We start from the raw sequence: 18,219 nt of genomic DNA on the forward strand, positions 1-18,219 counted from the left end.
GTTAATGTATGTTTTATAATATAGTAATGTATATCTGCAAAGTAACAAGTAACTCAAGTTTTCAAATAATTGTAGTGGAGTAAAAGTACAATATTTGCCTCTGAGATATAGAGTAGAAGTAAAAGTATTGCAAATTGGAAATACTCTAGTAAAGTAAAAAGTTACTAAAATGTTTACTTATGTACTGCACTTAAGTACATGTACTTAGTTACTTTCCACCACTGGTCTCTGGGAGGGGGTGCCTCACATTCATGGTTTCTAACTGATATACACAGTTCCCCCCAAACCCCCTATAGCGCACCTTGCTGTCGAATGAAGTCCAGAGATCAGTCAGTTGGAAGGTAGTGAAAACAAAGTAGCTGAATGCACCTGGGAGCCGACTCCGACAGACTGCTACTATGGTGCTAAAAATAGCCTTAGGCTTTTTGAACAACAAGCCCGCTGCTATCCAACGGTCGAAAGCCGACTTTCGGCGCTTCCCTACAACTTGCGACTCGACGTGACAGTGTACCCACCACCCATTCAACGACCGATTTTCGGCAACAGACACTTTCCAACACTTACCGCCGCCGACGTCGGTGCGGTGGAGAGATATACCTTATAAGTAAAGAGGTCGTCGAGGTAGACCTGTGTGGTCACCACCACACAGAGTTTCTGAGGGACCCTGGGAAAAGTTTTTAAATGAGGGAACCTTCTACATTAGATACTTTACTTAATTTCTTTATTGCAGGGACAGTGCACATTAAAGGGATAGTTCACCCCCCAAAAAAAAATTCTATCGATTTGTCACCCCATGGAGACTTGAATTCATGGATTCATAGATTGATTTTGTCGCATTCCTAAGCCAATAATTTGATGACCAGCGGACCGGTAGGCAGCGGTTCCGGTAGGAGATACAAAGGAGACTCTTTTGTGTCGCCTACCGGAACCGCTGCCAACAAAAAAATATCCATGAATTCAAGTCTCCATGGGGTGACTAATCGATAGAAAAAAAAGTCATTTTGGGCGTGAACTATCCCTTTAAAAACGTGATTATGAGTCACATAGACATGACACTTGAATGTGGTGGGGGGGCGTCGCATACAGGCCAAACACCACAAGGAATTGCCATAACATTTTTCCAATGGAGGAAGCAGTCTTGGACCAAACCTCTGGGGGGGGGGGGGGGGGTTGTCTGCCTGCCGTAACCTTCAGGACGGCTGGTTGAGCTTGCATCTTGGTGCCTTGTCAGTGGCTGTACGTGAGCACACACACACACACAGGAAAGGGCAATAAGAATATGACTCGCTCCCTTGCTACTTCTCTAATGGAATACTCACTGAACCCTTTTTTATGTACAACATAATGGCTATATCTTTTTATTACTCTGTGAATATAACCATAACATTGTTTTTCAGTAATCATTTACCAGTTCATAAAGGACAATATTTGTTTTATGACATATTTTGATGTCACCGTGACATCTTATGCCATAAAACAAGGCTACACACATACACAAACATCATGCACGCATCCAATGTGCCTGTGTGCGTGTGTGTGTGTGTGTGTGTGTGTGTGTGTGCGCGCGCGCGCGCGTGTGCGTGTGCGTGTGTGTGTGTGTGTGTGTGTGTGTGTGTGTGTGTGTGTGTGTGTCCAGTGCTGGTCCACTAATTCCTGGACACACAGGGGTCTGTGATCTTTACACTACCGCCACAACCCTGACACACAATTTACCACATAAGCCCTGCTGTAGTTTGTAATGTGTTGTATGTCGGTGTTGCGCTGCGAAAACAGCCAATCTAATAAGAGAGATATGAGATATATGAGATATATGAGCACCTGCCACCTTATGTTCTCATTTTCTGCCGCAAATGTTTTGTTTGTGTCTATTTCATTGTTAATATATGCTAATGTATGTTTATATATTGCATTGGCTTTGTTTAGTTTGAACTTGTACAGCACTTTGTTTGACCTATAGTCATGTTAAATGTGCTCTGTAAATAACATTTGAGTTGAGTTGAGAGATATTGTAGATCTTCTAGTTCTGCTTCTCTCTCTCTCTCTCTCTCTCTCTCTCTCTCTCTCTCTCTCTCTCTCTCTCTATCTCTCTGTCTGTCTGTCTGTCTGTCTGTCTGTCTCTCATTGGGAATGTTCTCAAACTGGTCCATAAAAAAAGTATTTAAAAAAGAAAACGTTCTTTTGGTGTGAAATGTAATGTGAAAAGGGTAGCCGAATAATTTAGTTAAGAAATGTACAGTCACAATAACATGAATGATAAATAATCTTTTTTAAATTTGAGTAGGCCTATTTCATTGATTAAATGTACATTTTACACATTACAACCAGCCCTGTAGCCCATAGGGATGGTGGAGTGACTGTATTCAAATCAATTTAGCAACCTATGCATATTTCATAAAAACAATTAAATACATTGTTTCAGTTTGCTGACTCAATTAAGTTTATATGGCAAATTGGCTATTCCATTGTAAATGTTTTTTGATTTATTGGCAAAATGGCAGAAAGTGTTACAACCATAACAACACCAATATTGCGTTTGCACTGCAGATGTTCCCTTCACATAATTGAGAGGGCAACTCATAAATCACCGTAATTAAAAAAGCATGCAGCAGATTCACAGCATGAACACATTTAACAAACAATTTGATAAGCAAATTAATGTGTCTGTTAGACATGCCTAATGCAGTAATCACACCTGGCTGGGCACTGAGGCATTTGTCCTCATGGTGAGGTGACATCCAATGACAGTTATTGGCTCCGTGTGGAATCAACCAGTGAGTGATTAATTAATCTTTAAATATTGGAGGGGATGACAGGAACGATAACAGAAATGAATCTCCACAAAATGGGACAACATCCAGCAGTTCTCTGTTACAACCAGCAGAGGGCAGCTTGCTCGAGGCGATGATTGATTTTTAGACCCTGTGCTCAGACTTCTGGCTCTCTATGCATCTAGCCTAGGCCAGGGGTCCTCAACGTTTTTCAGGCCAAGGACCCCCTAGCTGTGAGAGAGATGAAGCAGGGACCCCCCCCCGCCAACATATTATTCATGTTAAATGTGTGTTTTCAGACAGTTAACCACTTAAACCTTCGATACTTAGTAAACTTGACCTTTGGCTCTGTACTTGGTCTGCTCTTTTTCCCTCTATCAAACCTCTTACCCGAAAATAGCAGATCTACAAGCTCACAACGCCTCGCAGTTACTCTGAGAACCCCCTAGGGATCCCGGACCCCCTGTTGAAGACCCCTGACCTAGGCTATACTGTAGGCCGTATTATTATTATTATCATCATTATATTGTGTAGTAGTAGTAGAATATTACATTAACCTGAATATAGCCTACTTGTGTTTGCCTACAGCATCACATTTCCTAAACTGAACATAAGGTTCAATATGCCAAAATGTGCTGAAATGTATAGATTAAAAAAGTAGGCCATAATTGTTTATTCTCCCATGTGTTTCACTGATTGTTTATACTTTATGAGAGTTGCTACTATAGCTGCCCTTACACAATACAATATACTAATATATGTTTGTAACTCTGAGAGTGTGTGTATGTATGATTGAATTGATTGAATACTTTGTTAGTCAGAAATGTAAACAGCAGGTGGTACAGTAAGACGTTTTAGGGTAAAAGGATAACACAAGTCCTGTGGAACTTGCGTCCATTGTGGTCCTATGTATTCAATTCATCAACGTAGCATAACAAATTAACATTCAGGATTCACATCCTTTAATGGATGGTGTCCGGGCCAGTGGTGTAAAAAGTACTCAAATGTTTTACTTAAGTAAAAGTATCAATACTGCAATGTAGAAGTGCTCTGTTAGAAGTAAAAGTCCGGAACTTTAAGTACCAAAAGTAAAAGTACTAAAATGTTTGAAAATAGAAGATCTACAAGCTCACCACAACGCGTCGCGTTTTATACCTAGGCTATTTTCAAATAGCCTAGGTATAAAACAGGGCTAAAGTGGTTAATGTATGTTTCATAATGTAATAATTTATATCTGCAAAGTAACTAGCAACTAAAGTTTTCAAATAATTGTAGTGGAGTAAAAGTACAATATTTGCCTCTGAGATGTAGTGGAGTAGAAGCAAAAGTATAGACAATTGGAAATACTCCAGTAAAGTAAAAAGTACCTGAAAATTGTAAATGTACGTAGTTACTTCCACATTTAGGTGGCCGAGTAGTAGAATACTACTGTACAAATGTAACCGCATGTAACCAAAATGGACCCTTAAGGGTCCATTTTGGTTACATGTGTACTCTCTCAGTCAAACAATGAACAGCAAGTGTTTTTTTAGTGTGTGCATTCCTTTGCGATGCCCCCTCAGTAGGAAGGTCACATGTGGACGCACTTTGAACACAGACCAAAGGGTTTCCCCCGCTCCCTCCTCTCTCTCTCTCCTCTATAAAAGCAGGTGTCTCAGACCTTGACGCGCACAACAGGTGGAACTACAGGTAAAGACTGCATAAGCCTCCCATTCACCACCAAACGGCTCCTGGAGTGCCTGAACAAACAAGCACTGACGCTACAGGTGCGTATTTATGTTATCCTTTACGACTATGAATAGTCCATATTATTATTATTATTATTATCATGTCACACATGCTGCTATCATAGCCTTTGTTGAATAGCCTACAGGTCTTTAAAGGAGCAGTTCACCCAAATAATTGAAAAGGAAAGATGCTAATGTATCTGGTAGGAGACTCAAAGGAGACTCTTTGAGTCTCCTACTGGGGAGACCGCCGGTTATCAAATTACTGGCTTAGGAATGTGACAAAAACCAAAAAAATATCCATGAATTCAATGCTTCATGAGGTGTGCAATTGATAGAAAATAAGTATATTTTTTTGGGTGAACTACTCCTTTAAATTATAACTTTTGGAAAATAAACATCAGCTATATCCTCTGAAAATGCTGGTTTGTTGTGAGTGAGTAGAAGTATAATGTAAAAGGAATCCAGTGACAGCGGGGAGAGAGGGCCACGAACGAGGTCTATTTATGGCTGTAATTACATTGCATTCATTTTTTAATGAACGCCCGTTGGATAATCGCATGTCTTGTTCTGCTCGTTATTGCTTTTATGGTCCCTATATTGATGGCAGAAGGAGCACAGAAAGTTATCTGAGATTTGATCAAGTGTTGTACAAAGACAGTTCTGATTAGAAAAGTTTCCTTCAATTTGACATTTCACTGAGATGAACACAGCTCCAGTAAGTTGAAGTGTGTAATCGTGGTTTGGTTTGGACACTGTAAACATCATGGTTAGCTTTATTTAAACAGACACCGCTATTGTCTGGACTCTAGGTGGAGAGGTGCAGTCAGTGAGCATTAGATTAGATTTGTTTGTTTTGATTTTAATTTCAGGATATCGATTTTTGAGGCTGCAAAGGCCCCTCTAGTTATTATTGTTGTTATTGTGATTAGTAATTTATATTTGTTCTGTCTTCTGTCCACACAGTTAACACCACACCATGGCTCCTCGGCCTGAACTGGGGGATACTTCCTCCCCCACTCTAGGTGTGTGTCTTATTACCTCTTTACAATCCTTGTATCTAATACACACAAAAAAAATAAAGGCGCCAACTGGAACCAAAACTGGCTCTTCAGAGTGATGCCATAGAAGAATCATTTTTGGTTCCAGACAGAACCTTTCCGACCATTTATTTGAATGGTTATATAGAGAACCAAACCCCTTAAACTGTATAAATTTCATCAACTGGCTGAAATGTGTTTGTTGAAAATAGCAGATCTACAAGCTCACAACGCGTCACGGTGCGACGCGTTGTGAGCTTGTAGATCTGCTATTTTCTATGAATGTCTGCCTATTAAGACATGGTTTAAGTGTTCAAAGGTTCCTCAAAGGACTTTGACAAAGAAAAGGTTATCTAGAACTAGATGAGGAACATGACGAACCATTCACTAGATCAAAGGGTTCATTAGTATTTTTCTGTGTGTACAATCTGTGCTGGTATGAAACTCCTCTCTAACGTCTCTGTTCTCCATCACTGCCCACTATATAGTTGACGATGACAGCACCCGGTCCAAAGACCAAGGGATCCTCCCGGCGTACTCCTCAGTGGACCTGGTGCAGCCGGACCCAGAAGACAAGGACAATGACCCCTGGGATCTGCCCGACCTCAAAGACTTGGGGCTGAAGTGGTCAGGTGAGAGAATCCGCCGCTCCCATGCAGCGTGCAGTGATGCTTACTGGCCCCATATTCTGGCTGCAACCCACTCGGCGCAAATAGCAGATCTACAAGCTCAGAGTTATAGATTGGATATTTTCGCCGAAGAGATCTGGGGAAATACTAGTCTATAGATCAACTTGATATACACAGGGTTTAACCACATGAACCCTAGCGTCCATATTGTGGGGAGAACATTCGTCAGAGATCTACAAGCTCACATTGCGTTTCGTTGTGAGCTTGTAGATCGACTATTTTTGACGAAGATTTTGGTGTAGAGAGGCCGGGGAATGCTAGAGGGCCAAGAATAGAGCCTTGGGGACTCGGATCAACTAAGTATACAGGGCTTTAAAGTGTTTAAACCTAGTGGTTATATGATGGGTGCTGCTTGCCAAATTTTAGGAGATCTACAAGGTCACGATGCCGACGCATTGCGATGCGTTGTGAGCTTGTAGATCTGCCACTTGTTAACTTGAAACTAACTGTTTCAGCTAATTAAGTTCACGTTCATGCTTTAAACAGACCTGGACACCAAAGGGAAGATCCTGAGAGTGCTGACGGGTATCGTCAAGCTGTGCATGCTGCTGGCCTTCCTCTACATGTTCGTGTGTTCCCTGGACGTGCTGAGCTCCGCCTTCCAGCTGGTTGGAGGTAACCTCCCCCTTTTCCTTCGCCCAATCAGAGAGTCCTTCGGATGACCCCCCCGCGTCTCGATTATTACTACACAGCCTTACACGCCGTCTTAACCCATTAAAACCGGGAAAGCATTATGTGTAATTTTTGTGTGCTATATATATTTATAGCAACATATTTTTGTCAGAAAACTCTTAGGATTTAGAACAGTGGTTTAGAACAGTAGGTCTCAAAAATAGTTGAAAAATATTGAAAAATATCCAAAATGTTTGGAAGATTTTGAATATTTTTTTTTATTCTGGGGGTCCCTGGCACAAAACATTTTCAGATGGGGGGGTCTGCGGCCAAATATATATCATTTTGGGGGTCTTTGGCACCAAAAAATTTGAGCACTACATATTTAGAAGGCATTCGTAAAGAATCGGCCTCAGCTCTCAATGGGTTAATCCGCACTGCAACCTAAAAGCAGATGTTATCATTTTGATAAGGACTTGTTGAGTCAAGTGTCCGCGTTTATGGCCACACGTTTCTTTGCTCTGGTCCATATACCTTTGCTCGCGTTACCACAAGCCCAGTGCCAGCACAAAGTGCTGGTGGAGGCGCTATTATGTAATGGTTTGTATGGAGCGGTAGCTTGACATGTTTTTGATCTGCGGGTGTTTGTGTTGCACACACAGGCAAGGCGGCCGGTGACATCTTCCAGGACAATGCGGTGTTGTCCAACCCTGTGGCGGGCCTGGTGATCGGCGTGTTAGTCACCGTGCTGGTGCAGAGCTCCAGCACCTCGTCCTCAATTGTGGTCAGCATGGTGTCCTCTGGATGTAAGCACACGCACGCGCACACGCACACGCACACGCACACGCACACGCACACGCACACGCACACACACACACACACACACACACACACACACACACACACACACACACACACACACACAGGGAGCTAAACATAGGCACACACGGAGCGACACAAACACACAAACACTTAAGCACGTGTTTTCCACATCCAGCCGGGTGCGTGTGCACATAACGAGTAGAGTGTACACACATGCACGCACGCACGCACACACACACACACACACACACTATGCAGCAATGTTGATTTCGTCGACTAAAACTATGACCAAAAATGTTCCTCTACAACCTTTTTTCACTGATGAAAACTAGATAAAAACTAAGCTATGATGACTCAAACTAAGACTAAATATATTGACAATTTCGTAAACAAATAAAAACTAGACTAAAATCTTAGTGAGTGACTAGTGGAGAAGAGATCCAGTAGAACTTCTTATCATCTTATGTTTGGTTGCGCTCGGGTGTTGCGCTCTGAAAATAGCAGATCTACAAGCTCACAAGCTTGTAGATCGGCTATTTTCAGCATGCAACCAAGTGTAAAATCAGCCATTATGACGCCATCAAGGCACCGCCATCATACATTTTAGTTGACTAAATCAACTGTACTATGCAGTTACACACAAACACACATGTTGATACGTTTTGTTTTCGTTTGCAGTGCTGGAGGTGAAATCGGCGGTGCCGATCATCATGGGGGCCAACATTGGAACCTCGGTGACCAACACCATCGTTGCCATGATGCAGTCAGGAGATCGAAATGAGTTCCGCAGGTAAATCATCATAACCATAAAAAAGTTGCACACACGCACACACACACACACGCAAACGCACACACACACACACACACACACACACACACACACACACACACACACACACACACACACACACACACACACACACACACACACACACACACACACGCACACACACAAACACAAAGACACAGGCTCATTGTAAAAATTAGTCTTTTTGACTCCCAGGGCGTTTGCTGGTGCTACCGTCCATGACTTCTTCAACTGGCTGTCGGTGCTGATCCTCCTGCCCCTGGAGGTGGCCACCGGGGTCCTGGAGAAGCTCACCAAGCTCATGATCGACTCCTTCAACATCCAAGGGGGCGACAACGCCCCTGACCTGCTCAACGTCATCACGGACCCCCTCACCGACTCCATCATCGTGGTAATAGCCATCGGCCGACACCATGACTCTTCACAGCGTTAACTGAGGCTCTTGACCCATACGATATCTGCAGGCACAAACACATGCTATAAATAGCACCTTTATCAGTGGTGGAAAAAGTACTTAAGTACATTTTTTACTTAAGTAAAAGTATCAATACTGCAATGTTACTCTGTTAAGTAAAAGTCCGGAATTAAAAATTTACATGAGTAAAAGTACAAAAGTATTGCTATCAAAATGTACTTAAAGTACCAAAAGTAAAAGTACTCATTATGCAGAAGGTACCTTTTCACAACTTTTCAAAAATCTTTTGAAAATAGCCGATCTACAAGCTCACAATGCGTCGCATCGTGACGCATTGTGAGCTTGTAGATCTGCTATTTTCAAATGGCCGAAATGTATGGCTGAAGGGGGACAATCAATGTATGTTTTGTGATAATAATCAAAATCTACAAAGTTTTCAAATAATTGTAGTGGAGTAAAATGATAATATTTGCCTCTGAGATGTAGTGGAGTAGAAGTAAAAGTATTGACATCTGGAAATACTCCAGTAAAGTCAAAAATACCTCAACACTGTACTTAAGTACAGTACTAGAGTAAATGTACTTAGTTACTTTACACCACTGGCCTTTATCCAAAGCACTCTACAATGTGCATTGCATTCTCTCATTCACACACACATTCACACCCACACGGCAGAGGAAACCATGCAAGACACCAACCTCAAGGACACTTCGACACTAACCAGGGGAAGCCGGGAATTGAACCGGGAACCTTCCAATTTCCAATCGGCCGCTCTACATCCTGAGCTGCGTTTGTGCGATGACCACGTTTGTGTGATGAATAATGCAAAGTTCTTCAGTACTAATGTGTGTCAACTGGTTTTTCCTCGTAGCTGGACAAATCGGTCATCAACGACATCGCTACCGGTGACCCAGCAGCCAGGAACAAGAGCCTGATCAAGGTCTGGTGCAAAACCAGGACAGAAGTGGTAAGGATTCATCAGTGGCTTCATCTCACATACTTATAATTGCATAACTACACACTGCATACGACCCAATTCGGCAATCATGATTTACATGTTATCTGATGCTTCAAATACGTGACAGTTTAGTCCGATGACCTTGTTATCAGCCTTCTGTGTTAATGATTGATGCTGCTGTTCCAAGCTACATATTCTACCATAGTATTGGGGGTGGGAACTAGTACTTAACGAATCCATAATTATAATCATTCATATATAGGCTATCCATTTTTCACTACAGAGTGTAAATGTACCATTTCCCAAACCCATGTTTGTGTGCCTAATTCAAGCTCACCGCTACAGCGATCGCGCTGTTTTATACGTTTTTGTCATAAAGATTTTACGTATAGGATCTCAGTTACCATTCCAAGTTACCCATTCACATTCCCAGTTATAGCTTATATTATTATTTTTCTGCCTGTAGCCTAAACCAAAGGAAACGTAGCACTATAGCCAACATGTGAGGTTTGAGTGGGATTGAAATTGTAATCGATATTTAAAAGACGATTGTATCCCTCGCTGTGCGGGGGAGGTGTCAGAGCGTCTGGAGCGCAGAGGGGAGAGAATAGCCAATGGAATAGCAGGAAAAAACGGTCAATGTGATCTGAGGTCAGTCTGTGTGGTAGTTGGTCTTACTGCCGTCATGCGAGTGTTAATTGCCGGAGTTTTTCAGAAAAGTGTCACGCCAAAAAGTATGGAATATTTTCGACATGACGAGAATCTCGTCATTGTCAGGCTGTGCCTTAGCAAAATATGACGAGAAATCTTGTCATGGCCAGGCAAAGAGTTAATAATGTGCAGCCTGATCTCACAGAATTTAGTATACATTGCACGGACCCAGTGCATGTCATTCCGTGCATAGTTGCCTAGAAAAGTAGTAACCGGTTGCAATCCGGAAGCAGAGCAGTCCCCACAACAAAATGTACGATTCTGTGCCTATCGGTACATAACTCAAACAGCGCTGAGTAGCTCAAGGGAACGTCGCAACGTTCGGGACGGCAGCTTTAGCTCACTCGGTGGTCCCTCACGTGGCTCCAGTTCCCTTGAGACTGCGCGCCTCCGAAATGGTTTTGTCAATGGGGGAGATGCAGATGTAGTTGTTTTAGAAAATGCGCCTTATAGTGTGAATGAACGTGTATGTATGATTGATTGATGGTTCATGCTATACTTTCGCTTCACCTGGTGTTGCGAGGCGGCTATGCACGGATTTTCGGGTTTTCCAGTTGTCTATGCACGGAATGACACTCCGTGCAATGTATACTAAGTTGTGTAAGATCGGGTTGCAGCGTGATGATGACGGGGAAGATCACAGTCATGATGCGTTGCTTGTCTTGTCTTTGCTTTGCTAGACTGCTTGATCGCGAGTATTTCATTTTGAATTATTTGATTGCAGACTCTGACGAACTTGACAATCCCAGGACCGGACAACTGCACAGCCGGGGCCCTCTGTTGGGCGGAGGGGCCTGGCAACGAGACCTGGTGGACCCAAAAGAATGTCTCAGAGACCATAAACCTAGAGAAATGTAAGTGCTCGATCACACATAACATCCACCTGCCAATTAGGATTACCTGATCTTCCCAAAGCCCTGTGAAATACGAGCGATCCACTCTGCCGCACCACCCCCCCCCTAAACCCCCCAACCACCCAGGCCCTCTTACCGTATATGGGGACAATGACTACCATTGACTTGTTAAAGTGACTCAGCGAATGGCCTCATTTAGCCTCTCTGCCTGCTCAAAGGGTCCATTCACGTTGTCCGTCTGTAGAACCTGAGTCCTGCGTGGCCACTGTTTCCACGTCTCACTGCCAATTAAAGTAAATACCTTTGTCCTTGGCTCTGCAGCAGCTCAACAAAATAAGTGGAACGTCTATCTCCTCGCTGTTTGCTCAGATCAAACCCAGGCCCTGTGGGCCGTGCTCTCTGTGCCTGCTAAGTGATTCAGGTTCGGTTCAAATCAAAGGCAGAGATGATTAATTCCCCTGAAACACCGTCACTGTCCCTTTTATCAGTTCCATTTATCAGGGAAGGTTTCTTATGACCTTTTATGAGTCATCAATGTGAGGTTATCGTTAGCTGTAATGTATTACAAGCTCCCAAAGGGTTGCCAGGGGTAATGCACTGCAAGGGTTGCCAGGGGTAATGTATTGCACGCTAAACGCGTGTCTGAAACACCCTCAACGCGTGTTTTCACATGTCCCCCCCCTTTCCCGTCCTGCCCGCATCTAGTACAGAACACTGGTGATGGACTAGAAGGAAACCAAAGGCAATGCACCCCCCAACCCCAAGACAGTGGAATAAACTCCCCATTGCAGTCCGAACTGCAGACCCACTCCCAATTTTCCACCATAGTCTGGAGATTAATTTCTTCAAACTCCTCCTCACCCCCTAGCACTAGTTTTTCTTAACAAATGTTGAGAATATTTTTTTTATATAGCCTATAGCATGTTGTTTAGAAAGATGCTATAGGTTAATTATTTACTTGATATGCTAGTTTAATTAACCTCATCATCTATGGCTGCCCTTGCCAGCGATTCCGAGCGTTTTCCTTTGAAAACTGAGAATATTCGATAATAACGATTGCTTTAAAAGACATAGGGGGGTCTCGTAAAAAGATTTGTGCCGCCGCAATAATCCATTCCATAGTTATGGGCAGTTGAATGTGGCTTGTTTTTGCCAAAAAGCAACAGAAAGCAGGGAAAATTTGATTTTTATAAATCCTATAATACTAAACAAAACCAGCTCCATTTTGTTGTGACGATTCACAGGCCGAGGAACAGCGCCCTCTAGCGTAAACCACTGAAAACACCACACTCTCGTCAATTCGTCATTGGCGGCGTGAGCCTTGGGCGAATTGACGAGTATACTCGTCAATGGCAGTCAATGAGTTAAGGCACTGCATTGGTCTCTCTGCAAAATACTATTGTTTTTTTTTGTTGACTAGAGTTACTCAGTTACTCAGTTACATACTCTGGTTATTCCGATCTCGCACTAAATCTAAGAATAAATCGTAAAACGAATGTCTCCCGCAGGTTCTCATATCTTCGCCAACGCCAACCTGCCCGACCTCGCCGTAGGTCTCATCCTGCTCGCCGGGTCATTGCTCGTCCTCTGCACCTGCCTCATCCTCATCGTCAAACTGCTCAACTCCATGCTGAAGGGCCAGGTGGCCGTGGTCATCAAGAAGGTGCTCAACACAGGTACATACATGTAAACGACAATGAGACACCAATGAGAGTGAAGAGTGGTTTGTTTGCGTGCTCGACGTTCCTTAACCTCGTCCCCAGACTTTTCTCATCTCACAAGCAGAAAAGCCTGGTAAAGAACTGCAGATGGAAGTACCTGTAGGGTGGTACTTCCATTGTATGTACTTCCCCCGGAAGCTGTCTTTTTCGACCAATCACAACATGGTTTTCATGCCCTGGGAAAGTAAACAGATGTGCACAAACACATGCTATAGGATGATAAGTGGTACATTTAGTTTAGCGCCTTCATCCAAAGTACCTTACAATGTTTATTACATTCACCCATTCATACACACATTCACACACAGACGGCAGATGAAACCATGCAAGACACCAACCTGCTGTCTTTCTCAAGGACACATAGAGCCGTTTCACACTCAGGTCCCGGGTTCGCACTCCAGACCGCTTGGCTAGTGTGAATGTAGCGAATCGACCCGCGAAACGGGTAACCGTTCCGTTCCCGAAACCACCTCCGGAGGCAGTTTCGGATCCGGATCATGCGTTTTCGGGTACGGTACGCTGCAATGTGAAAGCAAGCGTACCATTAGACGGAAGTGGCCCGCTATTTGGAATAGGTGACGGTATATAAACTCGACAAAAACAGCCAACAAAAACACAGCTCTTCTAGCCGGTGCTACTGAATGAATGAAAACGCCCCAGAATGCATTGCGCACTTAAGCTGGGCTGGTGCATATTACTCTTAAGGTGGAACATAACAATTGAAATAATAATCAACTTATATGGGAGCCTTTCTAACAATTTTACTCATTCAATTCTGAACCGATTCTTAAAATTTAAAATTCTCTATTAGCTGTGAAGGGCCTTCTTTCATGTCTTTCATATCAGTCATGAAACATTGGCGGGTCTCCATCGCGCATTTCAGGTGCGCGAGCAGCGCATATAGTATATCTTGTGGGTATCTTGTGGAGTTTCAGCTACTATGCATCCCAGAAATATATAGCTTATAAGGCTTTGTAATTTGAAATTTGTAAGTAAATATGGTAACTCATTTAGATGTAGGCCTACGTAGGTTTATAGTTTCCCAAGGACTATAGCCGTTTCACTCATGATGCAATTTCTCTTTCATAACAGATACATACATGTGCCAGATAATCCCCACACCAAGAGAGTCAAAAAAGAAAAGACGTTGGATTGATGTACTTTATTTAGACATGAGACATGAGAAACAGTACATGGAAGTACAATTCACAATACAAGGTTTCAGTCATTCAGTCGGACTTCACTGTATAGGCTACTATAGTTGCCTTTTCATAAATGATATATTTTTGTACTTAAGCTGTCGTGAAAGTTTATAATATTTAGAGAAATTTTAAGTTTCAAATACAAAAGTATTAGTAGTTGTGAAGGTTAGCAAATTGGACATTTAGACTGAATGTTTCCTGTATCCTCATCTTGCGCTAATGCACACAAGTGTTTCACCAGGTTTTATTTGTGTTGTTTCTCATAAGCGTACATCCGTTGTCCGTCAACAACACAGAAGTCTGTGGCTTGACTTCTGTGCGCTCACTGTGTTGAGCGCTCAGTGCGTTCTCCCCGCTTCGGGGCGAGGCTCCCCAAAGACCGTGCACTTACATAGATCGCCTCCCCTCCCCAGCATAGCTCTCCAGCCGCAGCCCTATATTTCTGCGTGACGACCACAAACATTGTCGCATAGTTGATGACGTCTGTGTCCACAGAAGAAACACTATGTGCATGCCGCCACCTATAGGATCGGGGGTATACATGCAAGTGTTCTTTGGTGCGATTGGATCTTGGGCAGTGTGAATGCTGGCCAGCCAAGCGTACTCGGGAACGCTTCGATTCAAACGGATCCAGTGAGAAACCGCCCTTAGACACTAACCAGGGGGAGCCGGGAATCGAACATAACTTTCCCGGGCGTCCTTCCTGTCCTTCCGCTTAGACCAGTGGTTCTCAAAGTGCGGTCCCTTAGGGTTATTGGGGGGGGGGGACCCTTAGAGGCCTGTAACTCCTCTACCATTGGAGCCCCATAACTTGAAACGTGGGCCCTTTGAATTAAAACATTTGAGAACTACTGAATTAGACACTTTCAGTTGCAGTTCTTGCTCAGTGACAGCGTATAGTCATTCCTGTTCGATAGTCAGCACATCTGTTGTGTGTGGTGATGCTTGATGAGCAACACAGGTAAAGTGTCTCTGTTGCCTCTATAACTCACCTCCAGGTGCATCAGTCCTGCTGCGTGAGTCGTGACAGAGAGAGCTCAGGCACAAATCAGAGGCTGTTCAGTCAAATCTGCAATGTTACTGTATAGCTCTGAAGAGTGAGCACATTTTTAACCCATTAAATCCGGAAAAGCCTCTCTGTCATTTTAGAAGTCTATGAGCGCTATGAGCTATGAGCTTGTAGATCTGCTATTTTTTGAAAAGTCGTGAAAATGTGTGCAAATCTTTGAATATGTTTTTTTTTAAAGCGAAACATTTGTAAAGTGTTCTTTTTTTCAGGGACCTCCAGAAGCAAAGATTTGAGTTACAAACGCTTTGAAAATATATATTCAAAGATTTGCTCGCATTTTCACGATTTAAAAAATAATTTGATCTACAAGCTTGTATATCTGCTGTTTTTGAATAACCAAAAGTATAAAATTATAGTTATAGCTCAAATCTAAAATGACACAGATGCGTTCCCGGATTGAACGGGTTAATCTCTACCCTCTCGGAGTTCAAGTAAAATTGCAGATGTAGTTGTTTTAGAAAATGCGCCTTATAGTGTGAATGAATGTGTACGATTGATTGACGGTTCATGCTATACTTTCACTTCACCTGGTGTTGTTTTGGTGTGTGTAGACTTCCCCTTCCCCTTCGGCTGGGTCACGGGTTACATCGCCATCTTGGTGGGAGCGGGAATGACCTTCATCGTTCAGAGCAGCTCTGTCTTCACCTCGGCCATAACACCCCTTGTCGGTACGTTTATCCGTCACATCTTCTCAATGATGTGAATACATTTAGTTTTAGATGCAAGTTCATATAGATTCAAGATATCAATATCTGGTTCAATGTTTTTAATTAAAGAATGTCCCATCAGGTATTGGTGTCATCAGCCTGGAACGAGCCTATCCTCTGACCCTGGGCTCAAACCTTGGTACAACGACCACAGCTATACTGGCTGCTATGGCGGCCCCTGGTGAAACGTTAGCCAACTCGTTACAGGTCAGTTACCACAAACGTTTGTGCTTGCATCTCATGCATGTTTACTTTGGTGAGCGATGTCCAATGTCGACCTTGTTTAGAATCAGCTTAAACTTTATTTCACATTTTACAGGCGTAAAATGGTGGGTTAAATTCGATTTTGTACAAACAAACAAGTATCAAATGTAAACATGAAGTGTACTAAAAACAATAAAGGCAGAGTACCAAAGACTCTTGTGCAAGTAAAGAGATTAGATAGCAGCAGATATCAAATGTGATTCACAGTCAAATAAGTCATAGTGTCAGTGTAATGGGAGCTTACTACATGTTACTACAGACCTATTTTCAGCATCCCGAACGCCTGTCTGTGGAAACTATCAGTCTGTTTCTGCATTATCGCCAGCCTGACCATAGTAGCATGAACAGGGCAGTTGTAGCTTTAAGGGCTTATCGCTTAGTGGGTAGAGCGTCTGAGCAGCCATCAGCTTGGGACAAGCTGAAAATGAATTTACCCCAGCGGGATTAACAAGGCCTACATCAGATGATTGTGGCTGGGATGGTGGTCAGTGTCTTTGACGATATATTTTTTGTTGTTCCCCTTTCCAGATTGCACTTTGTCATTTCTTCTTCAACATCATGGGCATCATGCTGTGGTACCCCATCCCCTTCACGCGGATCCCCATCCGGCTGGCCCGGGGCCTGGGCAACCACACGGCCCAGTACCGCTGGTTCGCCGCCGTCTACCTCATCCTCTGCTTCCTGGTCATGCCCCTGACCGTGTTCGGCCTGTCGGTGGCCGGCTGGAAGGTCCTGGTGGGCGTGGCGGTGCCCTTCGTCACGGCGGTCGTCTTCATCATCGTGGTCAACATGATGCAGTCGCGCTGCCCCCGCTACCTGCCCAGCGTGCTGCGGAACTGGGACTTCCTGCCACTGCCGCTGCACTCCATGGAGCCGTGGGACTCCGTGATCACGAGCTGCTTGCGCTGTTGCTGCAAGTGCAAGAAGACGTGCAAGGGATGCTGCGGCTGCTGCTGCAAGTGCTGCGGGTGTAAGGACAAGCCGGAAGACGACGACGAAGAGATGGACAAGGACAGGAAGAGGAGTCTGGAGATGTACGACAACCCTGCCCTGGATCCAGAAGACCCGCCGAAAGAGACCTCCAAAGCAACGCACCTTTAACTTCCTGGAATTTCCATGTAACTCTGAGGCATATGCAAATGGACCCATATCCATTTGTTCCTTATTTCCCTGAGTCATGTCAAACTATGAACATGTACAAAATGTAACCACATGGACCCATATCCATTTGTTCCTTATGTCCTGAGTCATGTCAAACTATGAACATGTACAAATGTAACCACATGGACCCATATCCATTTGTTCCTTATATCCTGAGTCATGTCAAACTATGAATATGTACAAATGTAACCACATGGACCCATATCCATGTGTTCCTTATGTCCTGAGTCATGTCTAACTCTGAGCATGTACAAAATATGACCTAATAAGATTTGTACATGCTCAGAGTTGTAAATGGATAAATTAGCACAGGATTTTACTGTAGGCTACTATGTGTAGACGACATCAACAATAAAAGATGTACCTGCACGCTGAAACTTTCCCTCTTCAAGAGAAAGTATTTAATAGGAGCAATGTTTCGGTCGCGTTCCTCGACCGAAACGTTGCTCCTATTAAATACCTTCTCTTGAACGTGCAAGTGGCAGTGTATATCTTAAATTGTTGATTTTGCGTACTGTTTGTTGCCTACGCGCCTGCTTTTAAACTTGTCTGGGTGTGCGGAATTTATTTTTCACTGTACTCTGTGTAAACTACCTATATGTAATTTGTTCAACTTCTCTCAGGCTGCAGTATGTCGACTCTTTCTCCCTCTCTTCGTCCTGGATTGTATACGTTGCACTGTAGCATGCGC

The 18,219-nt window shown here is 43.4% G+C and overlaps 1 protein-coding gene across 1 annotated transcript; it reads left to right on the forward strand.

The window, feature by feature from the left end:
• Nucleotides 1-4,450: 4,450 nt before the first annotated feature.
• On the forward strand, nucleotides 4,451-17,973 carry LOC308086445 (sodium-dependent phosphate transport protein 2B-like). Its single transcript, XM_080429968.1, has 13 exons — nucleotides 4,451-4,534; nucleotides 5,462-5,520; nucleotides 6,024-6,167; nucleotides 6,711-6,839; nucleotides 7,499-7,642; nucleotides 8,337-8,448; nucleotides 8,662-8,857; nucleotides 9,753-9,848; nucleotides 11,275-11,404; nucleotides 12,913-13,080; nucleotides 15,948-16,064; nucleotides 16,186-16,310; nucleotides 16,896-17,973. The coding sequence occupies exons 2-13, from the start codon at nucleotides 5,475-5,477 to the stop codon at nucleotides 17,466-17,468; spliced, it is 1,980 nt and encodes a 659-aa protein (XP_080286094.1). The 5' UTR covers nucleotides 4,451-4,534; nucleotides 5,462-5,474; the 3' UTR covers nucleotides 17,469-17,973.
• The last annotated feature ends 246 nt before the right edge of the window (nucleotides 17,974-18,219 follow it).

This window comes from Gymnoscopelus braueri (assembly GCF_963280865.1).
Source record: "Gymnoscopelus braueri genome assembly, chromosome: 6".
Classification (NCBI taxonomy): Eukaryota; Metazoa; Chordata; class Actinopteri; order Myctophiformes; family Myctophidae; genus Gymnoscopelus; species Gymnoscopelus braueri.

Bases quoted from the DNA above. Each gene is read 5' to 3' on its own strand.
- LOC308086445 (XM_080429968.1), top strand. From the start codon at position 5,475: ATGGCTCCTCGGCCTGAACTGGGGGATACTTCCTCCCCCACTCTAG. The intron at 8,449-8,661 runs GTAAATCATCAT...TTTGACTCCCAG, and splicing joins GATCGAAATGAGTTCCGCAG to GGCGTTTGCTGGTGCTACCG. The intron at 16,065-16,185 runs GTACGTTTATCC...ATGTCCCATCAG, and splicing joins GGCCATAACACCCCTTGTCG to GTATTGGTGTCATCAGCCTG.